The sequence below is a fragment of the Myotis daubentonii genome, chromosome 17 (assembly GCF_963259705.1).
Source record: "Myotis daubentonii chromosome 17, mMyoDau2.1, whole genome shotgun sequence".
NCBI classification, from domain to species: Eukaryota; Metazoa; Chordata; class Mammalia; order Chiroptera; family Vespertilionidae; genus Myotis; species Myotis daubentonii.
This window is the reverse complement of record NC_081856.1, coordinates 14,450,391-14,470,374: the sequence shown is the minus strand read 5'-3', so window position 1 is coordinate 14,470,374 and position 19,984 is coordinate 14,450,391. Positions and strand designations below refer to the sequence as shown.

General features: G+C 37.2%; 1 protein-coding gene and 1 pseudogene across 7 annotated transcripts in view; both read right to left on the bottom strand.

Moving 5' to 3' along the window:
- Positions 1-7,165: 7,165 nt before the first annotated feature.
- ELOC (elongin C) overlaps positions 7,166-19,984 on the bottom strand; it is a 198,999-nt gene continuing 186,180 nt past the window's right edge. For 2 of the 7 annotated variants that reach the window (XM_059672879.1, XM_059672878.1), the window contains exons 2-4: positions 17,431-17,484; positions 14,914-15,057; positions 7,166-8,988 (exon numbers count right to left, since the gene is read on the bottom strand). In XM_059672879.1, the coding sequence (XP_059528862.1) occupies positions 8,798-8,988; positions 14,914-15,057; positions 17,431-17,434 (339 nt within the window). In that variant the 5' untranslated portion in view covers positions 17,435-17,484 and the 3' untranslated portion in view covers positions 7,166-8,797. Of the gene's footprint in view, positions 8,989-14,913; positions 15,058-16,991; positions 17,092-17,430; positions 17,485-18,335; positions 18,440-19,984 lie in introns of those variants that run through there. The other 5 variants (XM_059672876.1, XM_059672880.1, XM_059672874.1 and 2 more) reach the window with 4 other exon arrangements.
- On the bottom strand, positions 9,142-9,236 carry LOC132220241 (U6 spliceosomal RNA; annotated as a pseudogene).

The window sequence follows — 19,984 nt, the reverse complement described above, 5'->3', positions numbered from 1 at the left end:
ATTACTTAATACTGTTTAATAATAATTATACATAATCTTTTAGCCTAATATAACTAACTACCTTCCTAGGGTTTACATTTTAAAGTTTTCTTTCTCTCCTTATAAAGGAAATTTTATACTTAAAATATATAAAAAACTCTGTCAAATAAAAGAATAATTATATTCTATTTATATATGCATATTAAATAAATCCTAATATTCTTTCATTTATAACTATTATAAATTATAATATTATAGAATAATATATTTTCCAAAAGGAAAAAATTCCATGTCATTTACATTACTACTATAAAGTATCTGAATTTATAGAAATACTGGCAAAAAATAAAAAGAAACAACAATTTTATTATGAAATTAAATAAAAATAATTATATGGTTTTTGTAACTTTGTTGAAAGTATTGCTAATTCTTAAACTTTTTATTTTTCAAATATAAAAAAGCATCTCTAAAACAATTTAATAAATTATATACTTTTCTCCCTACCTGTTCCTCCAAAATTTAACAATTCTTAATATATAGCAATACATTTCTTTACATAAATTCAATAATACCAATTTCCAATTATAGCTATATTAACCAAAATAAAAAATAACAATAGGCCGAAACCGGTTTGGCTCAGTGGATAGAGCGTTGGCCTGCGGACTGAGGGGTCCTGGGTTTGATTCCGGTCAGGGGCATGTACCTGGGTTGCGGGCACATCCCCAGTGGGGGATGTGCAGGAGGCAGCTGATTGATGTTCCTCTCTCATCGATGTTTCTAACTCTCTATCTCTCTCCCTTCCTCTCTGTAAAAAATCAATAAATTAAAAAAAAAAATAACAATAGGCCTGCTTAGAGCAGCCATGCTTTTACCACCTTTTACAGGACTTAGTCCATCCAGCATTCCCCGGGAATTCCTTACAATCCACAGGGTCAGGCCATTATTGAACGTGCCCATTCAACATTAAAACACATACTAGTATAACAAAAACGGGGGAATATGGGACTCAAGGACCCAATGAATTATTCACATGGGGGAGAGGATATGCATGTGTTTCTACCTCTACAGGGCCGCTGTGGATTCCAGCTTGTCGGATTGAACTCTATCATGGCATGGCACAGTGACTACCAGAACGCCTCCGGCCAGTACAGTGTAACTTTTACTAGTAATCTTACTGACAATAGCCTGATTTGCACCACTCACCCCTATGTCTTTGTTATGGCCCCAATCTACTAATCAACCTTAGTTCATCTTTTCTAGTAGAGGTTGGAGAAGGAGTTTATTTTGCATCCTGTATTACCACCCAGAATATTACTTCATTGAACATCAGCACTATTATGGTACTTAGGAGACACGCAGAAACCCTAATACCTGTAATCTCATTAAGAAATGGCGAGGCTCATCAGCTGTCGAAGTTTTAGAAAGAGCATTGAGCCCATTATGGCCCAAAAGATTTTTGGGAATGCTCATTGCAGCCATTATCTGGGCTGTTGTTATTCTTACTACTGCCTTGACTTTTCTAAACAAGTCCCATCCCCAGCGTGTTTTACTGGAATCTCTGTTTAGTCTTTAAAGACCCGACCTTGTAGAAGCATATACTTTCTCAAGGATACTTAACCTGCTGATTGTATCTAGAGGTTAATTTGAGTTCAAGCTGTTGCTCCAATAAAAAGCCAACAAGGCAGGTGAACAGGGCTGCTTTTACTTCTAAAGTAAAACAGTCCCTTAGCCTCTTGCACAGAAACCTGTGTCGGAGCAGTCTGCTCATCCATCGCTCAGGGTCTACTGGTCAACCCCAGCACGTAACTATACTTTTTTGTATGCTTCAGATGATGAGTTCACACCTTAAGCAACTATAACTTCTTACAGTGTCTCCTTAATGTGGGGAAATTCAGGGGATAACACCACTCAATCCTGAAAGCAGGTGTCCTTCTGCTCTTGAATACTATTTTGGGGACTAGATAAAAAATCTGGTATTTGGTGGAAAACAAAAATGTTTCAAAGAATCCCAGCCCAAAAACTTGAAACAACCAAACCCATACTAATCTTCCAATCCTGACCCAAACATATTGAAACCTCAGGTGCTCTTTTAATCATTCATGACAAATTATGACTTTGTCTGCCGTGATGAGGACTATTATGTTCATCCAACAATTGGAGAACATAAAGTCCCTGTCTCACAAATAGAACTTAATACTGTACTCAGGGTCTGGGTTGAGGGCCTAATCACAGGTTCTCACTTGACGGCACTGGGTTTTTATCCTTATGTGGGACCCAAACATGTCTGTCACCTTGCTGATGATGAGGTAGATGTGGTACTGTTGTTAGTCCCTAACGCTGTCACCAGAAAGACTTTTCTTCTGCCATTATCCCTAACCTAGGCTCTTTTGTCTATAAACTTTGATCAAAATAAAACAAACAAAACTGGCTTTTTGAATATTGTCTTTTTAGTCCTTTCCACCCCAAATCACATAATAGATAAGCAAGGCTTTGGGCATGTCTTCCCTAGAGTTTTCTTTCTTTGGTATGATATAGTTGAATTAGAAATGTCGACCAGAAATCTATTCTTGGAGGACAATCATGAAACGTTACTGCCGCTGCCTGCCTGAGATAGCTTTACAAAAACTTGGGGTTCCGCCCAGCAAGGTGGTACTTGTGCCCTATTGGAAGAGCAATGTTGTTTCTATGTCAACACATCAGGTAAAGTGATACAAAAGTTTGAGGTTCTGAAATAAAATCTTACAAACCTTGGACAGAACATTAGCCCCTAAATTGGGATTGGACAGACTTATTTAGCTGGCTGCCTGCAGGAATAGAGAGCTGGCTTCGTTCTCTATTATAAGCCCTTCATTATATTGGTGTTTGATTATACTGTTTGCCACATTAATCAGGTGTCTTTTTTTAAAAAATATATATTTTATTGATTTTTTTACAGAGAGGGAGAGAAGAGGGATAGAGAGTTAGAAACATCGATAAGAGAGAAACATGGGCCAAAACCGGTTTGGCTCAGTGGATAGAGCGTCAGCCTGTGGACTGGGGGGTCCCAGGTTCGATTCCGGTCAAGGGCATGTACCTGGGTTGTGGGCACATCCCCAGTGGGGGATGTGCAGGAGGCAGCTGATCGATGTTTCTCTCTCATCGATGTTTCTAACTCTATCTCTCTCCCTTCCTCTCTGTAAAAAATCAATAAAATATATTAAAAAAACAAACAAACATGGATCAGCTGCCCCCTGCACACACCCTACTGGAGATGTGCCCGCAACCAAGGTACATGCCCTTGACTGGAATTGAACCTGGGACCCTTGAGTCCGCACGCTGACTATCCACTGAGCCAAACCGGTTAGGGCTTAATCAGCTGTCTTACCAGGTGCATCGAACAATCACTAATAGCCATTACCAGAATAATGGTAGCCCATTGCCTAGAGATGTTACAATAAATAAATCTGAGACCACCTCTACCAAGGAACTTTAAATGTGAGAAATATGATTTAGCCTTGTTTCCAAGCCCCCTTGTTGCTCAAATGTGGCCATACGCTCACGCTCTTGTACACTCAGGAGACCACTTACCTTCTACGTGGGATATGACATACTTGAAATGAGCCCTCCTGGAGATGAGGGATCAATGTTGCTTTTCAATGACAGACCAAATATACTTCCTAATGGCTGGCCCATGCTTTCTAAGTAAAGATCTGGATAGAAAGGGGAAAATGTAATGCCCAACCTGCATGGCTCTGGCTGAGTGTCGGCCTATGAACCAGGAAATCACGGTTCAATTCCCAGTCAGGGCACATGCCTGGGTTGGGGGCTCAATCCCTAATACGGGGCATGAAGGAGGCAGCGTCAATGGCTTTCTCATCATTGATGTTTCTACCTTTCTCTCTGAAATATATATATATATATATATATATATATATATATATATATATACACACACACATATATATATACACATATATATATATATATAATTTTTTTTTAAAGGGGGAAATGTGAAAGAAAAACAGAAAATGGAGTTGGTATTGTCAAGGGAGCAATCTAAAATGGAGCCGAGGCCTCTGGGAAGCTGAGCTAAAATATCCCCATCCTTAAGTAATCAAGGTACTCTCCAATGAAAACCTTTTCCTAAAGAGCTGAGGCCACGAAGTTACATTAACTGGTGGAAATTTAAAAAAAATTTTAACAGTGGATCTGAGCCCGTTGTTATGCACAGGCAGAATTAATCACAAGCCCTATTTCCTGATGTAAAAGGCAACTGATTAAGATTTTGAACAATTCTGGTTGAACAAGTCATGAAAATTAAAATTTTTCTTATCCTGAGCTGTCATCTTATACAAGGGAGTACCCATACGACTGTCAGCTGATTTCTCAACAGAAACCTTGCAGGCCAGAAGGGAGTGGCAAGAAATATTCAGTGATTAATAGCAAGAACCTACAACCAAGATTACTTTATCCAGCAAAGCTATCATTCAGAATTGAAGGTCAGATAAAGAGCTTCACAGATAAGGAAAAGCTAAAGGGGTTCATCACCACTAAACCAGTATTATATGAAATGCTGAAAGGTATCCTTTAAGAAGAAGAAAAAGGTAAAGATACAAATTATGAACAACAAAAACACATCTATCAACAAGTGAATCTAAAAATCAAGTGAATAAATAATCTGATGAACAGAATAAACTGGTGATTATAATAGAATCAGGGGCATAGAAAGGGAGTGGACTGACTATTCTTGGGGGAAAAAGGGGTGTGGGGGATGCGGGAAGAGACTGGACAAAAATCGTGCACCTATGGATGAGGACAGTGGGGGTGTGTGTGTGTGTGGGCGGAGGGTGGGGTGGGAACCGGGTGGAGGGGGACTATGGGGGGAAAAAAGAGGAACAACTGTAATAATCTGAACAATAAAGATTTAATTAAAAAAAAGTGAAGCAATAGATCCTATCACAGATAAAGGTCAGCACATACATGTATCTAGGTAAATGTAATAAAACATTTTCTATTACAAATTACTGAAAACATCTAGTACTATAAAGAGGGGAAAATCTGATTCTGATCCACTTAGGTCCTATGGAAGAAGTAATAAACACAAGATTTATAGAACTTGATTAAGACTAAATTCTTTGCCAAAGCAACTTAGACTTTTCCAATTAAAAACAACTTGGATTGGGGGTACCAACCAGGGAATGTGGAGGAAGGAAATGAAATATTCCACAGGACATTACAAGGAAGTCTTTTGTTTTCAGCTAGATACATGAATTAAAGATTTTACATATGTACCTAATTCAGGGTAAGTTAATTACAATATGAATGAAAAATGAGTTTTGGGTTGAATTGGCATTGCATATATTGGTATGAAAACAGCACAATTTCCTTTTATATCAACTAGAGGCCTGGTGCATGAAATTTATGCACAGGTAAGGTCCCTAGGCCTGGTTGGCGATCAGGACCGATCTGTGAGGTGACTGGCGGGGGCTCCAGTGGCATCCACCTAGGCCAGCCCCGCCCCCCCCCCATGCCAGTTGCCTCCCTCTGCACGGCAACCAGCAGGGTGATCGGCTCCCCCCCCAACCCCCGGCACCCACCTTGGCTGGCCTGGGGCCTGCGGGCAGCTCCTGAGTTGAGTGTGGTCAGTGTGTGTCACAGCCACCAGTCGTTCTGCCAGTCAGTCCACCGTTCAGTCAATTTGCATATTAGGCTTTTATCATATAGGATTATTGATAACCAGAGCTAAAACTGGATTTTCTTTATATGGCAGGCAACAGAAAACTACAAGAATCCTAAATTAATCTAGTTAATATATTTAGTACTGATGTGTAATAGCTAATGCCTAATCAAAAGCAGCAAAGTTAAATTTATAGATTTAAGAGATGCAGTAAGAAAACCATTTTCTCTCATTTACTCTGATCTAATGATCTGTAATGTTGCAATCTTGTTTGCTTATAAAAAGAACCTTCCTCTCTGTAAAATATCAATGAAAATATATTTTAAAAAATATTTTTTTAAAATAGTGGTGTCTGGCCAGCCAGTGTGGCTCAGCAGTTGAGTGTTGACCTATGAACCAGGAGGTCATGGTTTCATTCCTGGTCAGGGTACATGCCCGGGTTGTGGACTTGATCCCCAGTGTGGGATGTGCCAGAGGCAGCCAATCAATGATTCTATCTCATCATTAATGTTCCTCCTCCTTCCTCTCTGAAATCAATAATATATATTTTTAAAAAGTGGTAAACATCACCCTAGAGATGTGCAACTTCCTAATTTTCTAGATGTGAAATTAAGGCCTAGTGACTTATTCAAGATCACATGGCTAATTTGCACAAGATTTCAGACTTTCTAACTCTCTGTTGGTGCTCTAATATACCAAAATACTTCACGGCAAAACAATGTTTAAACCAACAAACCATTAAGTACAATATTCAAGAGTTTAGCCCAACAGGAATATAAAACTTGAGCACAAACATGACTGACTTAAAATTAAACCAGATTTATATATTGCAAATAAAATACCACATATATAAAATCAATGGTATGTATTAATTTCCAGATCATGCTTTATCAAAACCTCAATTTGGCACCGCTAAGTCTGTATGAAATTTCCTCTACATAAGAATTACTAGGGATTAATTTAATCACTCTTCAATCTTTAACAGCAATTTCATATTATTTTTCAGAATATTTATACTGTTTTGAAAGAATAATCGATAAACTTAGCAAAATGACTCACTAAGATGACAGGTCCATGAATAGCAAGATGTCTCTAAATATTTCTCTCTTGTAACAAGCTGAATTTGCTGCTTATAATAAATTGTATTTCTCAATATCAACAAGATTCTTCAAAAGGAAACTGTTATCTGTCAATAATTACATAAAAGACAAGCAATCTAGAAAGCATAAAATAATCTAGATAGTACAAAAATTAAATGTTAACTGAATAAAACAGGATTTTGTGGGAATATTTGTGCAGAAAAAAGATACAGAGGAAACTTGCACATAATTTAAACATAATTAAAAAAGTAAACTAATTACCAAGTGTCAGAAAGCTGGTAAAGTTTCCATGCTATATAAAATTAACTTCTTAAATTTAACCAAATAAAAATCCCTGCTGTTCAATAAGATGTCCTGAAGCAAATAGTTTCATGAATCCTCAAGAGACAATTAAGGCTAAAAAGATCAAACACCAAGTGTTCATCAAACCTTTCAGTCAACAGAGCCTTTATTAACATGCAAGTACCATTTGCCACAAGATATACACGTTCTCCTAATCTTTCAGTTCTTTTTCAATATTTTGACTTAAGGTTACTTGTGGATCTAACATAAAAAGTAACCTACAAAAATCGGTCAAGGTAAAACTTGATTCTAGCTATCACCTTAACCTTTTATTATTTAGGCTTATAATTGACATTATTTGTCTCAAGTAGTAGAATATAATTCTTGTACTTGATAATCTTCTATACTGAAATATGTACCAGAATATCTTAGGAAGTTACTAAATATATGGAATTAACATATATATTTAACTGCTTTCAATAAGCTGGAAAGTACAATGTTAAGTTTTCTAAGAGGAAAATCATTTCTAGATCTTGGTTATGATTTTTGCAGTCTCCATAAAAACTGATCCATATTAAACCAGTCTTGAAGAACTAAGATGAAAACTTAAAAACCCTAATGATAGCCTTGATTTACTAAGATAGAAATAATAAACCAAACTACAGTTCTCTTTTCCCAGGCCTCAGCAGAGATACTCTGTCATAGCTTTTGAAATTTTTTTGTCTGCTTGGTATAAAAGTTGAATGATCTCTTTCTAAGTTAGATATCAGTAGAAGACCCACAGATGATGGGCATATTTATTGGGACACAAGATAATTCATATATTGTATCAAAGTGCATTATAAGATTTGCACTATGTCTGTCCACGTTTGTCACATTTTATAACATTTCAGTTGGATGCAGGAAGACTGGAATTGTTCAGAAAAGTCTAGCTTTTAAGATGTGAGTAAAGTTCATAGTGAGTCTTTTAAAACATTTAAATAACCAGAAGTATAATCACAACAAGGGACTATGTAAGAAGAATGAATATTGCAAAGGAAGCTTTATAGTCAATGAAAATACAGTACTTTGGATTGGCCAAAATGCACAGTACACATGAAATCAAGGTCATGTACTTTACTTATTGACCATGTGGCTACAGTTCAAAAGGTCACTGTTCCAACAGCTGTACCAAGTAATCTGCCAAACTGCTTTTAAATAAAGTTTTTAAATTGTAGCAATGAACAAAAAGACAAGATACACTTAAACAATACTGCAGTTTATCAAAAGACACATAAGAAAATTTCAACTCATGTCTTTGACAATTATAAAAAAATCAACATTTGGCTAAGTTATAAACATGTTTATAATGCAATTATTTGCATAATTCTAATGGTAATGATGGCTATAAGATCAGAATAGGTAAAAAAAAAAGACACTAAAAACATAAAAATACATAGCCCAATATTTACCTGTAGAGTATGTTCATTTATGACTAAATTTCAGCATTTACTATATTGCCACCGCTCTAATTTTAAAAATCACATCCAAAGGGTAAGGCAAAACTACTTAGCAACTGACATATTTGTTTATTTCTCAATTTGTGAAAATGTCCTTAATCTGTTGATGTAGCAAACAAATTTCAACTGTGCTATGCAAAAGAAGAGACGATAGTCTGCTTTGCAATGAACTTTAAAGTTCAATCGCACACAGGCAACATGCTATATATGAAAAAATTACTAACTGAACTACAGGTATTAAATACTGAAAAAAGTTAACAGTTTATTATAATTTATTTTATTTAACAATCTAGGAAGTTCGCAGCCATCAGCAGTTCCAGTGCAATTTCAGGTGCAATTGGGAATTCAGGAATTTCCGTGGAGCTGTTAGTGTAGCGAACCTTGTAAGTAAAATACATGCACACTTTTGATAGCACGTGTGAAGGGATCTCTCTAAAATTGACTTCATTAGTTTCATTCTCAGCAAACTGACCTATAAAAGAAAAAAAAAAAGGTAGGTTATGCACTGAAGGGTGTTCCTCCAAAATTCTCATGTGGAAGTCCTTACACCCAGAACTTCAGAATGTGACTGTATTTGGAGACGGGTGTTTTTTCCGCCCCCCCCCCCTCCTGTTCAGGAAGCATTTTAAATATGGAATGCTTCACAAATTTGCATGTCATCCTTGCACAGGGACCATGCTATCGTTCCAATTTTAGTATACGTACTGCCAAAGTGAGCATGGAGACAGGGTCTTTAAAGAGTTAATTAAAGCAAAATAGGATTTATTAGGATGGGCTCTAATCATGTGACTGCTAGCCTTATAAGAGGGGATTAGGGTCCAGGTGGAGTGGCTCAGTGGTTGAGCTCGACCTATGAACCAGATCACTGTTCAATTCCCGGTCAGGACACATGCCCGACTGCAGGCTCCATCCCCAGTGTGGGGTGTGCAGGAGGCAGCCGATCAATGATTCTCTCTCATCACTGATGTTTCTATCTCTTTCTCCCTCTCCCCTCCTCTCTAAAATCAATAAAAGTATATTAAAAAAAAAAGGGGGTGGGGATTAGGTCACAGACACAGACAGGGGGAAGACAATGTGAAGACACAGGGAGAAGGCCATCTCAGAAGAAACCAACGCTGCTGACACCATGATCTTGAATGTCTACCCTCTAGGACCATGCAAAATAAATTTCTGCTGTCTACATCACTCAGCCTATGGTACTTTAAAATTTATTTATTTATTGATTGATTTTAGAGAGAGAGAAAGGGATAGGGAGAGAGAGAAACATCACTGTGAGAACACAACATGGATCGGCTGCCTCCTGCATGGTCCCCTACCAAGGATGAAGCCTGAAACCTCAGCATGTGCCCTGACTGAGAATCAAACTGGCTATCTCTCAGTGCACATGGATGACCGAGCCACACTGGCCAGGGCGGGTCTATGACAGCCCTAGCAAATTATTACGACATGAAATAAATCCATCTAGCATCAAGCAAAATATCTAACTCTGACTTTTGAGTATAAACATAAAAAGATCTTTATTAAGATAGCATTTGAGATTCATCAAGACTGAATTTTAAAATTTTGATTCTCTCCTCAAAGTCTGGACACTTTGGAGCTTCTCCAAAGAATCTTGATGTTGGGATGACTGAAGGGTAAGTAGGAATCAAGTCTTCATGGACCATAAGGAGCCCTGTACTATATGGAATTGCCATGTAAAAATAAATAATAGGTGAAATACTATTCTAAAAACCTTTCAGGAAAGAAAATGTACTGTTTCCCCCTTTCGTTTTTAAAAATATAATCATGTGAATGAGATCTTATTTAATAACTCTTAACAATTTGTAGTGATTTCTCAAAATTTCTTTAGTCATATAAAGAAATTAATCATTTAGTTTTTATTATAGGGATAAAATATATTCTTAGCCCAGGCCAGTGTGACTCAGTTGACTGAGTGTTGCCTGTGCACTAAAAGGTCATTGGTTTGATTCCCAGGCAGGGCACATACCTAGGTTTTGGGTTCGATCCTGTTGGGGTGCATATGGGAGGCAACAGGTCCATGTTTCTCTCTCACTTTGACAATTCCCTCTCCCTTCTTCTCTAAAATCAATAAATACATATTTAAAAAATAGCAACCACCAAAAATATTTTCTTAGCATTCATGCACTAGCACTATGACCTAAATACAAAAGGCAGAAAAAATATACTTTCTGAGAATGTAGTATTTTAAAGGTTTTCTAATTGTATGTTGGCTGGGGGGTGGGAGGAAAGAAGAGCAGGATTCAGCAAAATAATCCACAGCTATGGGTAACTTGGTTTGCCAATAATAAAAATTTTCTTTCTTGAATATATGTATGAAACATTACCAATAGGCATTTATTTGAGACTAGACAAACATTTATGGTTTTTCTTTGAGGTGAAATTCGTATCACAAATTTAACCATTTTAAAAAGAGTACAATTCAGTTTACATTCACAATGCTGTGTAACCACCCTATCTTGTTTCAAAACATTTTTATCAAACCCAAATATAATCCTGTAACCATTAAGCAATTACTCCCTGTTTCCCTACCCCCAACCTCTGTTTTCTATCACACCAATCTACTTTCTATCTCTATGGATTTATCTACTCTGGATATTTCATACAAATGGAATCACACAACATGTGACCTTTTGTGACTGGCTTCTTTCACTTAGCTTAATGTTTAGAAGGTGCATCCATGTTATGGCCTATATCAGCATTTCATCCTTCTTTAAGAAGCATTAGTTTTGGGCTGAAAGTTTGATCTTTAAGATAAAGCTCTTCTTATTGAAGTAAAGGAGATCAAGCATACAACAAGCAAAAGTCCTCTAATTTTAATTTTTAAAATTTTCTTGGCATCTGCGATTTCCCCCCCTAAAGTACATCCCAGCTCTGTCCCATAGAAGTCGAAAGCAATTCAAGCCAGGAGCAATGTTCCTGCTAGCACACGGACTGGGGTCCCTAAGTACCATTTCCCATTAAAAGAAATAGGGGCTCTTGGAAAAATGGTCATTCTCAGGATTAATGGAATAACATGCAAAATGAGCCTGAGAAATCTTGGTATTACAGAAAGTAGTAACTATCCAAGATCAATGGAGCCATGTCAAAAGGACGCAGAAAACAACATGACGTGGGTCCTTCTGCCATAAAAATGGAGTGCTTGAGCACCAATGAGAATGACTGGGCCAGGTGAAAAAGCACTATATATATAAAGTCAGGAGCTGATAATGATGTGCAAAAAAGCAAACAAAAAAACCGCAAACACTCTTTGCTATTGGAGGATGCTGGAGAAGCAATTCATTACACTGCAAAATTATATGTAAAGGGGGGGAAAAATTAAGCATTTAACTTTTCTTTCCTGTACAGACTGTATTTCAGGGTCACCAAACAGTTCTTTAAAAGAGATTTCTAACTAAATAAATGCAGAAGAAACTACACAATTAGAAAATCACTGTTTTGTAATTCCAAATGAAGTATATATCTCAGCAATAATCACAATGAATGCTAAAACCATTACATGAAAGTCTGACTGGGGAATTGTTCATGGATGAAACCAGCCTGATAACCCTGGAACCACTACTCAATCTTGACATTGCTAAAAGATGTGTTACAACAGGATATAATAGTACCACCTATGAAGTATTCTTGCCCAGTAAAATGAACCAGATTCTAAGCAAGCCTCTGGAGTTCTAATTATGAGTTTACAAGCTGAAACAGTAAGCCTAATCAGGATGTGGACATTATATAAATAACATTGTTTCTTTGTAAAACTGATGGCCTGGAACAAAGGGAGGGATCAGGGGGACTATAAAGATTTTATGAGGGAAATGACAATGTCAGGGATTTGCTCGAAATACTCTTTAAAAAGTGAGAATAAGAGACGAAACAAGATTGGCAAAATGTTGGTAAATTTTTGGAGGTGTATTCGTTTCTCTACTTCCATGTAGTTTTTAAGTTTCCATAGTGAAAAAATATAGAAAGGGAATTGCAAGGGACCCCAAATAGCCAAAACAATCTTCAGCCTCACATTTCTCTATTTCAAAATTTACTACAATGCTACAGTAAATCAAAACAGTTTGGCCCTGAGCATGGTTAGAGCATTGGCCCCTGCACTGAAGGGTCAAGGGCACATACCTGAGTTGTAGGTTTGCTCCCTGCCCTCAGTTGGGTGCATGTGGGAGGCAACCAATCAATGTGTCTCTCTCACATTGATGTTTTCCTTTCTCCCTGCTCCCTCCCTTCCACTCTCTCTGAAAAACAATGGAAAAAATATCCTCAGATAAGGATTAACAACAACCCCCCCAAACCCCCCATGAGACAGTTTGGTAAGGACAGATATATAGCACAATGGAAAAGAATTAAGAACCCAGAAATAAACCCGCATATCTGTGATCAACTGATTCTCAACAAGGGTGCCAAGACCATTCAATGGGGTAAAGAATAGTCTCTCTTGCCCTAGCCGGTTTGGCTCAGTGGATAGAGGCAGTCGATCAATTATTCTCTCTCATCATTGATGTTTTTTTCTCTCTCTCCCTCTTCCTTCCTCTCTAAAATCAATAAAAAACATATTTAAAAAAGAATAGTCTCTTCAACAAATGGTATGGGTATGTCCACATGCGAAAGATAAATTATTACCTCATGTCATACACAAAAGTTAACTTAAAATAAAAAACCTAATTACAAGAGCTAAAACCATAGCCCTCTTATAAGAAAACATAGGGATAAATCTTCATGACATTGGATTTGACAATGGATTTTTAGACAGGCCTCCAAAAACAGCAATGGGATAAGAGATAAATTTGGCTTCATCAACATAAAAACTTTTGTTCATCAAAAGATACTACTAAGGACTAGCTGGCGTGGCTCAATGGTTGAGCATCGATCTATGAACCAGGAGGTCACGGTTCCAATCCCAGGCAGGGCACATGCCTGGGTTGTGGGCTAGATCCCCAGTGTGGGGCGTGCAGGAGACAGTAGCTGATCAATGATTCTCTATCATCATTGATGATTCTGTATCTCTCTCCCTCTCTGAAATCAACAAAAATATATTTAAAGCCCTAGCTGGTTTGGCTCAGTGGATAGAGCATCAGCCTGTGGACTGGAGGGTCCTGGGTTCGATTCCGGTCAGGGGCACATGCCCGAAATGCAGGCTTGTTCCCTGGTGGTGGTGGTGGCGGTGGCGGCGTGCATGCAGGAGTCAGCCAATCAATGATTCTCATCATTATGTTTCTATCTCTCTCTCCCTTCCTCTCTGAAATCAATAAAAAATATATATTAAAAAAAAAAAAAAAAGCATTTCTGCCGAAACCGGTTTGGCTCAGTGGATGGAGCGTCGGCCTGCGGACTGAAGGGTCCCGGGTTTGGTTCTGGTCAAGGGCATGTACCTTGGTTGCGGGCATATCCCCAGTGGGAGATGTGCAGGAGGCAGCTGATCGATGTTTCTCTCTCATCGATGTTTCTAACTCTCTATCTCTCTCCCTTCCTCTCTGTAAAAAATCAATAAAATATATTTTTTAAAATAAAAGCATTTCTAATAAAACATGTATTTTTTTTTCTAAAGAAAAGAATAAAAGAAAAAGACAACCTACAGAATGGGAGAAAATATTAAATCATGTATCTGATAAGAATCTAGTGTCCAAAATTTATAAAGAACTCTTACAACTCAACAATAGAAAAGACAAACAACCCAATTAAAAAGTTGGCAACGGACTTAAAGAGACATTTCTCCAGAGGATACACAAATAGCCAGCAAGCACATGAAGAGATAGTCAACATCATTAGTCACTAGGGAAATGCTAATCAAAACCACAATGACACACTACTGGTACCCATTTGGATGGCTAGAATAAAAAAAAGTGCAAATGAAGTGTCAGTGAGGATGTGGAGAAAACCACATAAGGAACCCTCATACACTGCTGGTAGGAATGTAAAACGGTTCAGCCACTGCAAAGTTTGGCATTTCCTCCAAAAGTTAAACATAGAAGCCACCATATGTTCCATAAATTCCAATCCTCAAGAAAAATTACTCAGAGAAAATGTTAAGGATAGATACTTGGGAGGTGGTAACTTCTATAGATAAACTTTAGAAGCATGAGCATAAATGAAACCAGGAGCACAAATCACCAGAGGCCTGTGTAGAAGGAGCTGACCATGGAAACTAACCTAGGAAAATGATCCTTCCTATTTCAAAGTAACCCAACTGGTTCTTAGTGAAACTACGGTAAATACCTAAAAACAGGGTATGGCAGAAACCAACTTTCCCCCCAATGCAACATTCAATTATGTGATGTTCAAATAGTTACTGTCTCTTAAATGTTATGAGTCATTTCACTTTAAAACATTCATCAAACATTAAAAGTGAAGATATATGAAGAGAAAATAAAGGAAATGTTCCTACCTGGGCCACTCAACATGGCTTTTATTGTTCCTGATGTTAATGCATGTTCTCTTTTTACAATAAATTCATGACCATCTGAAGATATCAATTTGACATACATGGCATCAGGGCCTTCACAGCCACCATAGGTTTTCTCTTCTCCATCTAAATAAAGTAGTAAAATGACTTTTGAATCACAAAATTTATGAACAATAAACAGGTTTACCAAGGTTAATATTTGAGAAACTCAGACCAGAAAGATTTCTCGTGGGTAATAGCTACCAAGATTTTAAAGGTTTTAAGCTTCTTGTTTATTACTCTCTACACATTTTCCAATGTCATGATAACTCTACATTCAAGGATGTTACTTTGGGTGAAAATTTACCACTATTTTTCAAGGAAGTATTAATAATATTTTTGTGACCACAGCAGCAAATTCAAATTTGAAGACTAAAACAAAATATTCATATAGTACAATTTTAGCCCTGGCTGGTGTGGCTCAGTTGGTTGTGTGTCGTCCCATGCACTAGAGACTCCATCCCCAGTAGGGGGCATGTAGGAGGCAGCCAATAGATGTGCTCTCACATTGATGTTTCTCTTTCTTCCACCTCTCTTCCTCTATTTCTAAAAAATAAATTTAAAAAAAGGTAAAACTTTAATCCTATCACCTGAAATACTTATTTTAAAAATAAAATGCATGTGTTAATGAATGAATGAATGTTTATATGTCATGTGAGCTCAACTTCTGACAAGCCCAAATGCTAAATGTTAGGGCTTCTTTTACTTAGGATTTTATTCTTGATCCACAAAAATAACTATCAAAATATTTTATTGATCGGTTTAAATTATTACACAATGAAAGTAATGAATACGGTCAAATTCAGTCTTTAAACACTGAAAGTAGAGGTGAGGAGACAGGAGTGTATAGATGTCACTTGCTACCAAACCTCACTGATGCCATACTGGCTTCAGCACAGTGGCTAGCTCAATATAACTTTCTGGGAAGTATATATATTTATATATTCCTTTAAAATCTTTCTCACATATATAACTCTCACAATATTATACTGACAGAATTTTAATTTTTATGGTTACCAATATCTGAAAGTTTCTTACGGCTTTTTCTAAAAATTTAGGGAGCCCTAGAAAGAAGTACATAGGATGAGGCTGAAGTAATGTTCAGGTACTAACACACATTTATTCATTTATTTCTTTTCTTCTTTTTTCCCCTCAGGTGAGGATATTTTTTTTTAGAGAGTAGAAGGAAGGAGGGGAGGGGATGAGAAAAAGAAAAAGAGGAAGAGAGGGAGAGAGGGAGAGGGAGAGGGAGAGGGAGAGAGAGAGAGAGAGAGAGAGAGAGAGAGAGAGAGAGAGAGAAGCATCGATGTGAGACACATTGATTGGTTGCCTCCTGAACACACCCGGCCCCAGCTGGAGATTGAACCTGCAACTTTTGATGAGAGGGCCAATGCTGTAACCACTGAACACACCAGCCAGGGCTACTCATTTATTTCTTAATAGTTAATTTAGAAATCCCTAAAATTAACATTAATAAAAATCAAGATCACTTATGTGCTACTGCTGCCCAAAATGTTTACTCTGAATGTAATAGGAGAAAACACTGAGACAAATCTAAATTTAAAAGTGCCATGGAAGACTTCACTCCTCACCCCAGGACAGCCAGGTAGGGAACTGTTTAAAGGACACTAAGGGGGAGGGGGGTAAAGGGAGTGAAATAGGAGACATCTGTAATACTATCAACAATAAAAACATATATGTATTAAAAAATTAAAAAGGAGTCTAAAGTGACAAATGAATGCAATAAATGATTCCTGATTAGATCCTGGATTTAAAATAATAAACCTGTTAAAAAGAACACTATTGAAACAACTGAAAAACTTTGAATATGAAGCGAACACATGCTGATGTATTTAGGTGTGTACAACTAAATCTTAAATGATAGATAAGAAAGCATTTTTTATGTTTATGTGTGTATATACTCATGTATATATGTATATATAAACACGCACACACAGAGTGAAAGCGAATGTGGAAAAACAGTAACAACTGGTAAAGGCTAGGTGGTACATTATTCTTTCAATTTTTCATAACAAAAGGCTGGGGGACTTGTAAAGATGCAAGTAACTTCTAAGTTAGGAACTATCCAAGCATACAGGTTCTCAGCAGTTTTGTCAATTTCTGAGAACAAAAATACACATAATTATCAGTTATTTAAATTTATACTTTGAGTATTTTTTGGTAAGCTAAGCCATTTTTTATGTCTGTTGGAAAAGTTTCTAATATCATAAGGTAAAGTACTCACTAGGAATCACAAATTTTATTGGGTACAATAATGGTATCGATCTGTCTTTCAAGATTGTACAGTAAACATAGGTTGTTGAATTAAACAACTACTTGTGGTCTACTTTGACCACTTTCTAACTTGCATTTGCATTCACTGACATTGAAGGCCTATCTTTGAGTGGGAAAACCAGCTTCTACTAGTTGAAATACCCGTTATTTTCTTATGAAACTTACCCATTATGTTCTTATGAAATTCTACTTCGCTTGCACAGGAAGTTTAGTAGTTTCCTGAAAATATAACAAAGCCATATTAAGACATGTTTTTCACCATTATTTAATATGTCCTTGGTGTTACAAGTTTAAGGACTCTCTCTCTCTCTCTCTCTCTCTCTCTCTCTCTCTCTCTCTCTCTCTCTCTCGCTGCTAAACAGGAATTTTCTAGCCACCACACTGTGGAACAGCACCATGTTTCTGAACATATGAAAAGATGATCACCTCCGGGACAATTAAGTCGAAATACGGACTTTTTTTTTTTTTTTTTCCTTTAAGGCAACTATTCTGAAAGATTTAAAAATACTGATGCTGTTCGTTAGGACCTAAACTGAACTTGAAAGAGATCCTTGGCCTTCATCATCTTCATATATATACTACATCTACTTGATTCTGGTAGACATAAAATATTTGCTGAATGAATGACAACACGATAAATCCAAGGACATGAAGTAGCTTTCATGAGAATGAAAAAGGTAAAGCTTGCTCACTTCTTATGTAAATGTTCACATCTATATGTTTTATCCCTTCTGCATATAGGCTACCAATAATCTAATTTAACAGAAGAGTGGTAAAAATTTATAATTTTTTGAGAAACCTTAAATTTTATAAAATATGGTGGTTGCTAAATAAAAAGGGCTCATGTTTTCAGTAATTTGTACTTTAACAGCATTGCTTCAAAGAAGGATTTTATTAATACCAGTATTATTTTTTATGTGACTATTAGGAAAACAGCATATCCTCATTATCCTTTTCTCTAAGAAATTTCCTGGCTAATACTTTAATTCTAGCCTTAAGGGGAGGGTCAAGAAAATAAGCCACACATTTTAGAGCAAGAAAGAAACTTGGAGATAACATGTCATCCTCACCTTAAAAAACAGTAACATCCCTGCCGTACAGAGAGGATAAATGACTTGTTCCAGGTAATGATGGAGTAAAGCAGGAGTCACCTGTTAGAACACTGGCTAAGCACAGAGGTAGATATTTAAAGTACCATTTCTAGCCGAAGCCGGTTTGGCTCAGTGGATGGAGCGTCGGCCTGCGGACTGAGGGGTCCCGGGTTCGATTCTGGTCAAGGGCATGTGCCTTGGTTGCGGGCACATCCCCAGTGGGGGATGTGCAGGAGGCAGCTGATCGATGTTTCTCTCTCTCTGTCTCTCTCCCTTCCTCTCTGTAAAAGATCAATAAAATATATTTAAATAAATAAATAAATAAATAAATAAAGTACCATTTCTAATGGAGGCAATGTAGCATTACTACCAAGAATTTGAGGGCCTGGTAAGTGGTAAACATTGCATTAAACATCGTATATACATTGTCTTATTTTAAACCAACATTTTCACAAAAGAATTATTGTTCCCATTTTAAAGATGAGGAAACACTCAGAGGCTGCTACCTGCTCAAGGATTCTACAGCTTAAGTGGCAGCCTCGGGATTTAAACCTAGGTAGGCAGGCTCAATAGCCCACACTCCCTTCCACTATTCCATACTGCCATGGTAAAGCATGCTGGCTCCGGTTAAAACTTAGCCACTACTGCTGAGAGCTGTGCTGCATTCTCTAAAATTAAAATACAGTACTATGCCGTTTTATGATAATAAAGTAGACACTTAAAAATTCATCAGTCATTATTTTCTTCTGTTCATACTGCTTTGTAATCATTCTCCTAAAAAACAAACAAAAAATACAAAAAAAGGACAAAATGCTAGAAAAGCTAGACCAAGAATTTCAAGTGCCAACTTTGCTATCTGGAAAATTTTCAGAGCAAAATATCTAGAATGTTTACTTAACTAGCAGTAGCTAGGCAACCATGCAAAGTGACATCATAGAAGCCCTTTGGGTAGCAACAGTTTCTCCAGACTTCTTAATATAGTAAATAAAATCCAGCATTTATACAAGGGTTAAAGGGGGAGGGGAAAGGCTCCCTATCACTAACAAAGAAAGAGTATTATCAACAAGAATTAGGAGCAAATCTTAATTCTTTTAAAAAAATATATTTTATTGATTTTTTTACAGAGAGGAAGGGAGAGTTAGAAACATCGATGAGAGAGAAACATGGATCAGCTGCCTCCTGCACACCGCCTACTGGGGATGTGCCCACAACCAGGGTACATGCCCTTGACTAGAATCGAACCTGGGACCCTTTAGTCCGCAGGCCGAAGCTCTATCCACTGAGCCAAACCAGTTAGGGCACAAATCTTAATTCTTAGCTAGAAGCTAAAAATATTTGAAACATGAGGAAATTTGGACTTAACCCACAAATTACCTATAGCCGTGGCTCTTTGGCCCCTTGAGTGTGGCCCTTCCTAAGCCTTAGGAGTACCCTAATTAAGTTAATAACAATGTTTAAAAAATTTGGCTCTCAAAAGAAATTTCAATCGTTGTCCTGCTGATATTTGGTTCTGTTGACTAATGAGTTTGCCGACCACTGACCTATAGAGATCTAAGTTTGAGGTGGCAAAAATCTGTTTGAACATTTGAACGTCTATTCCATAACTGGGCTGAGTTCTGGAAAAATGA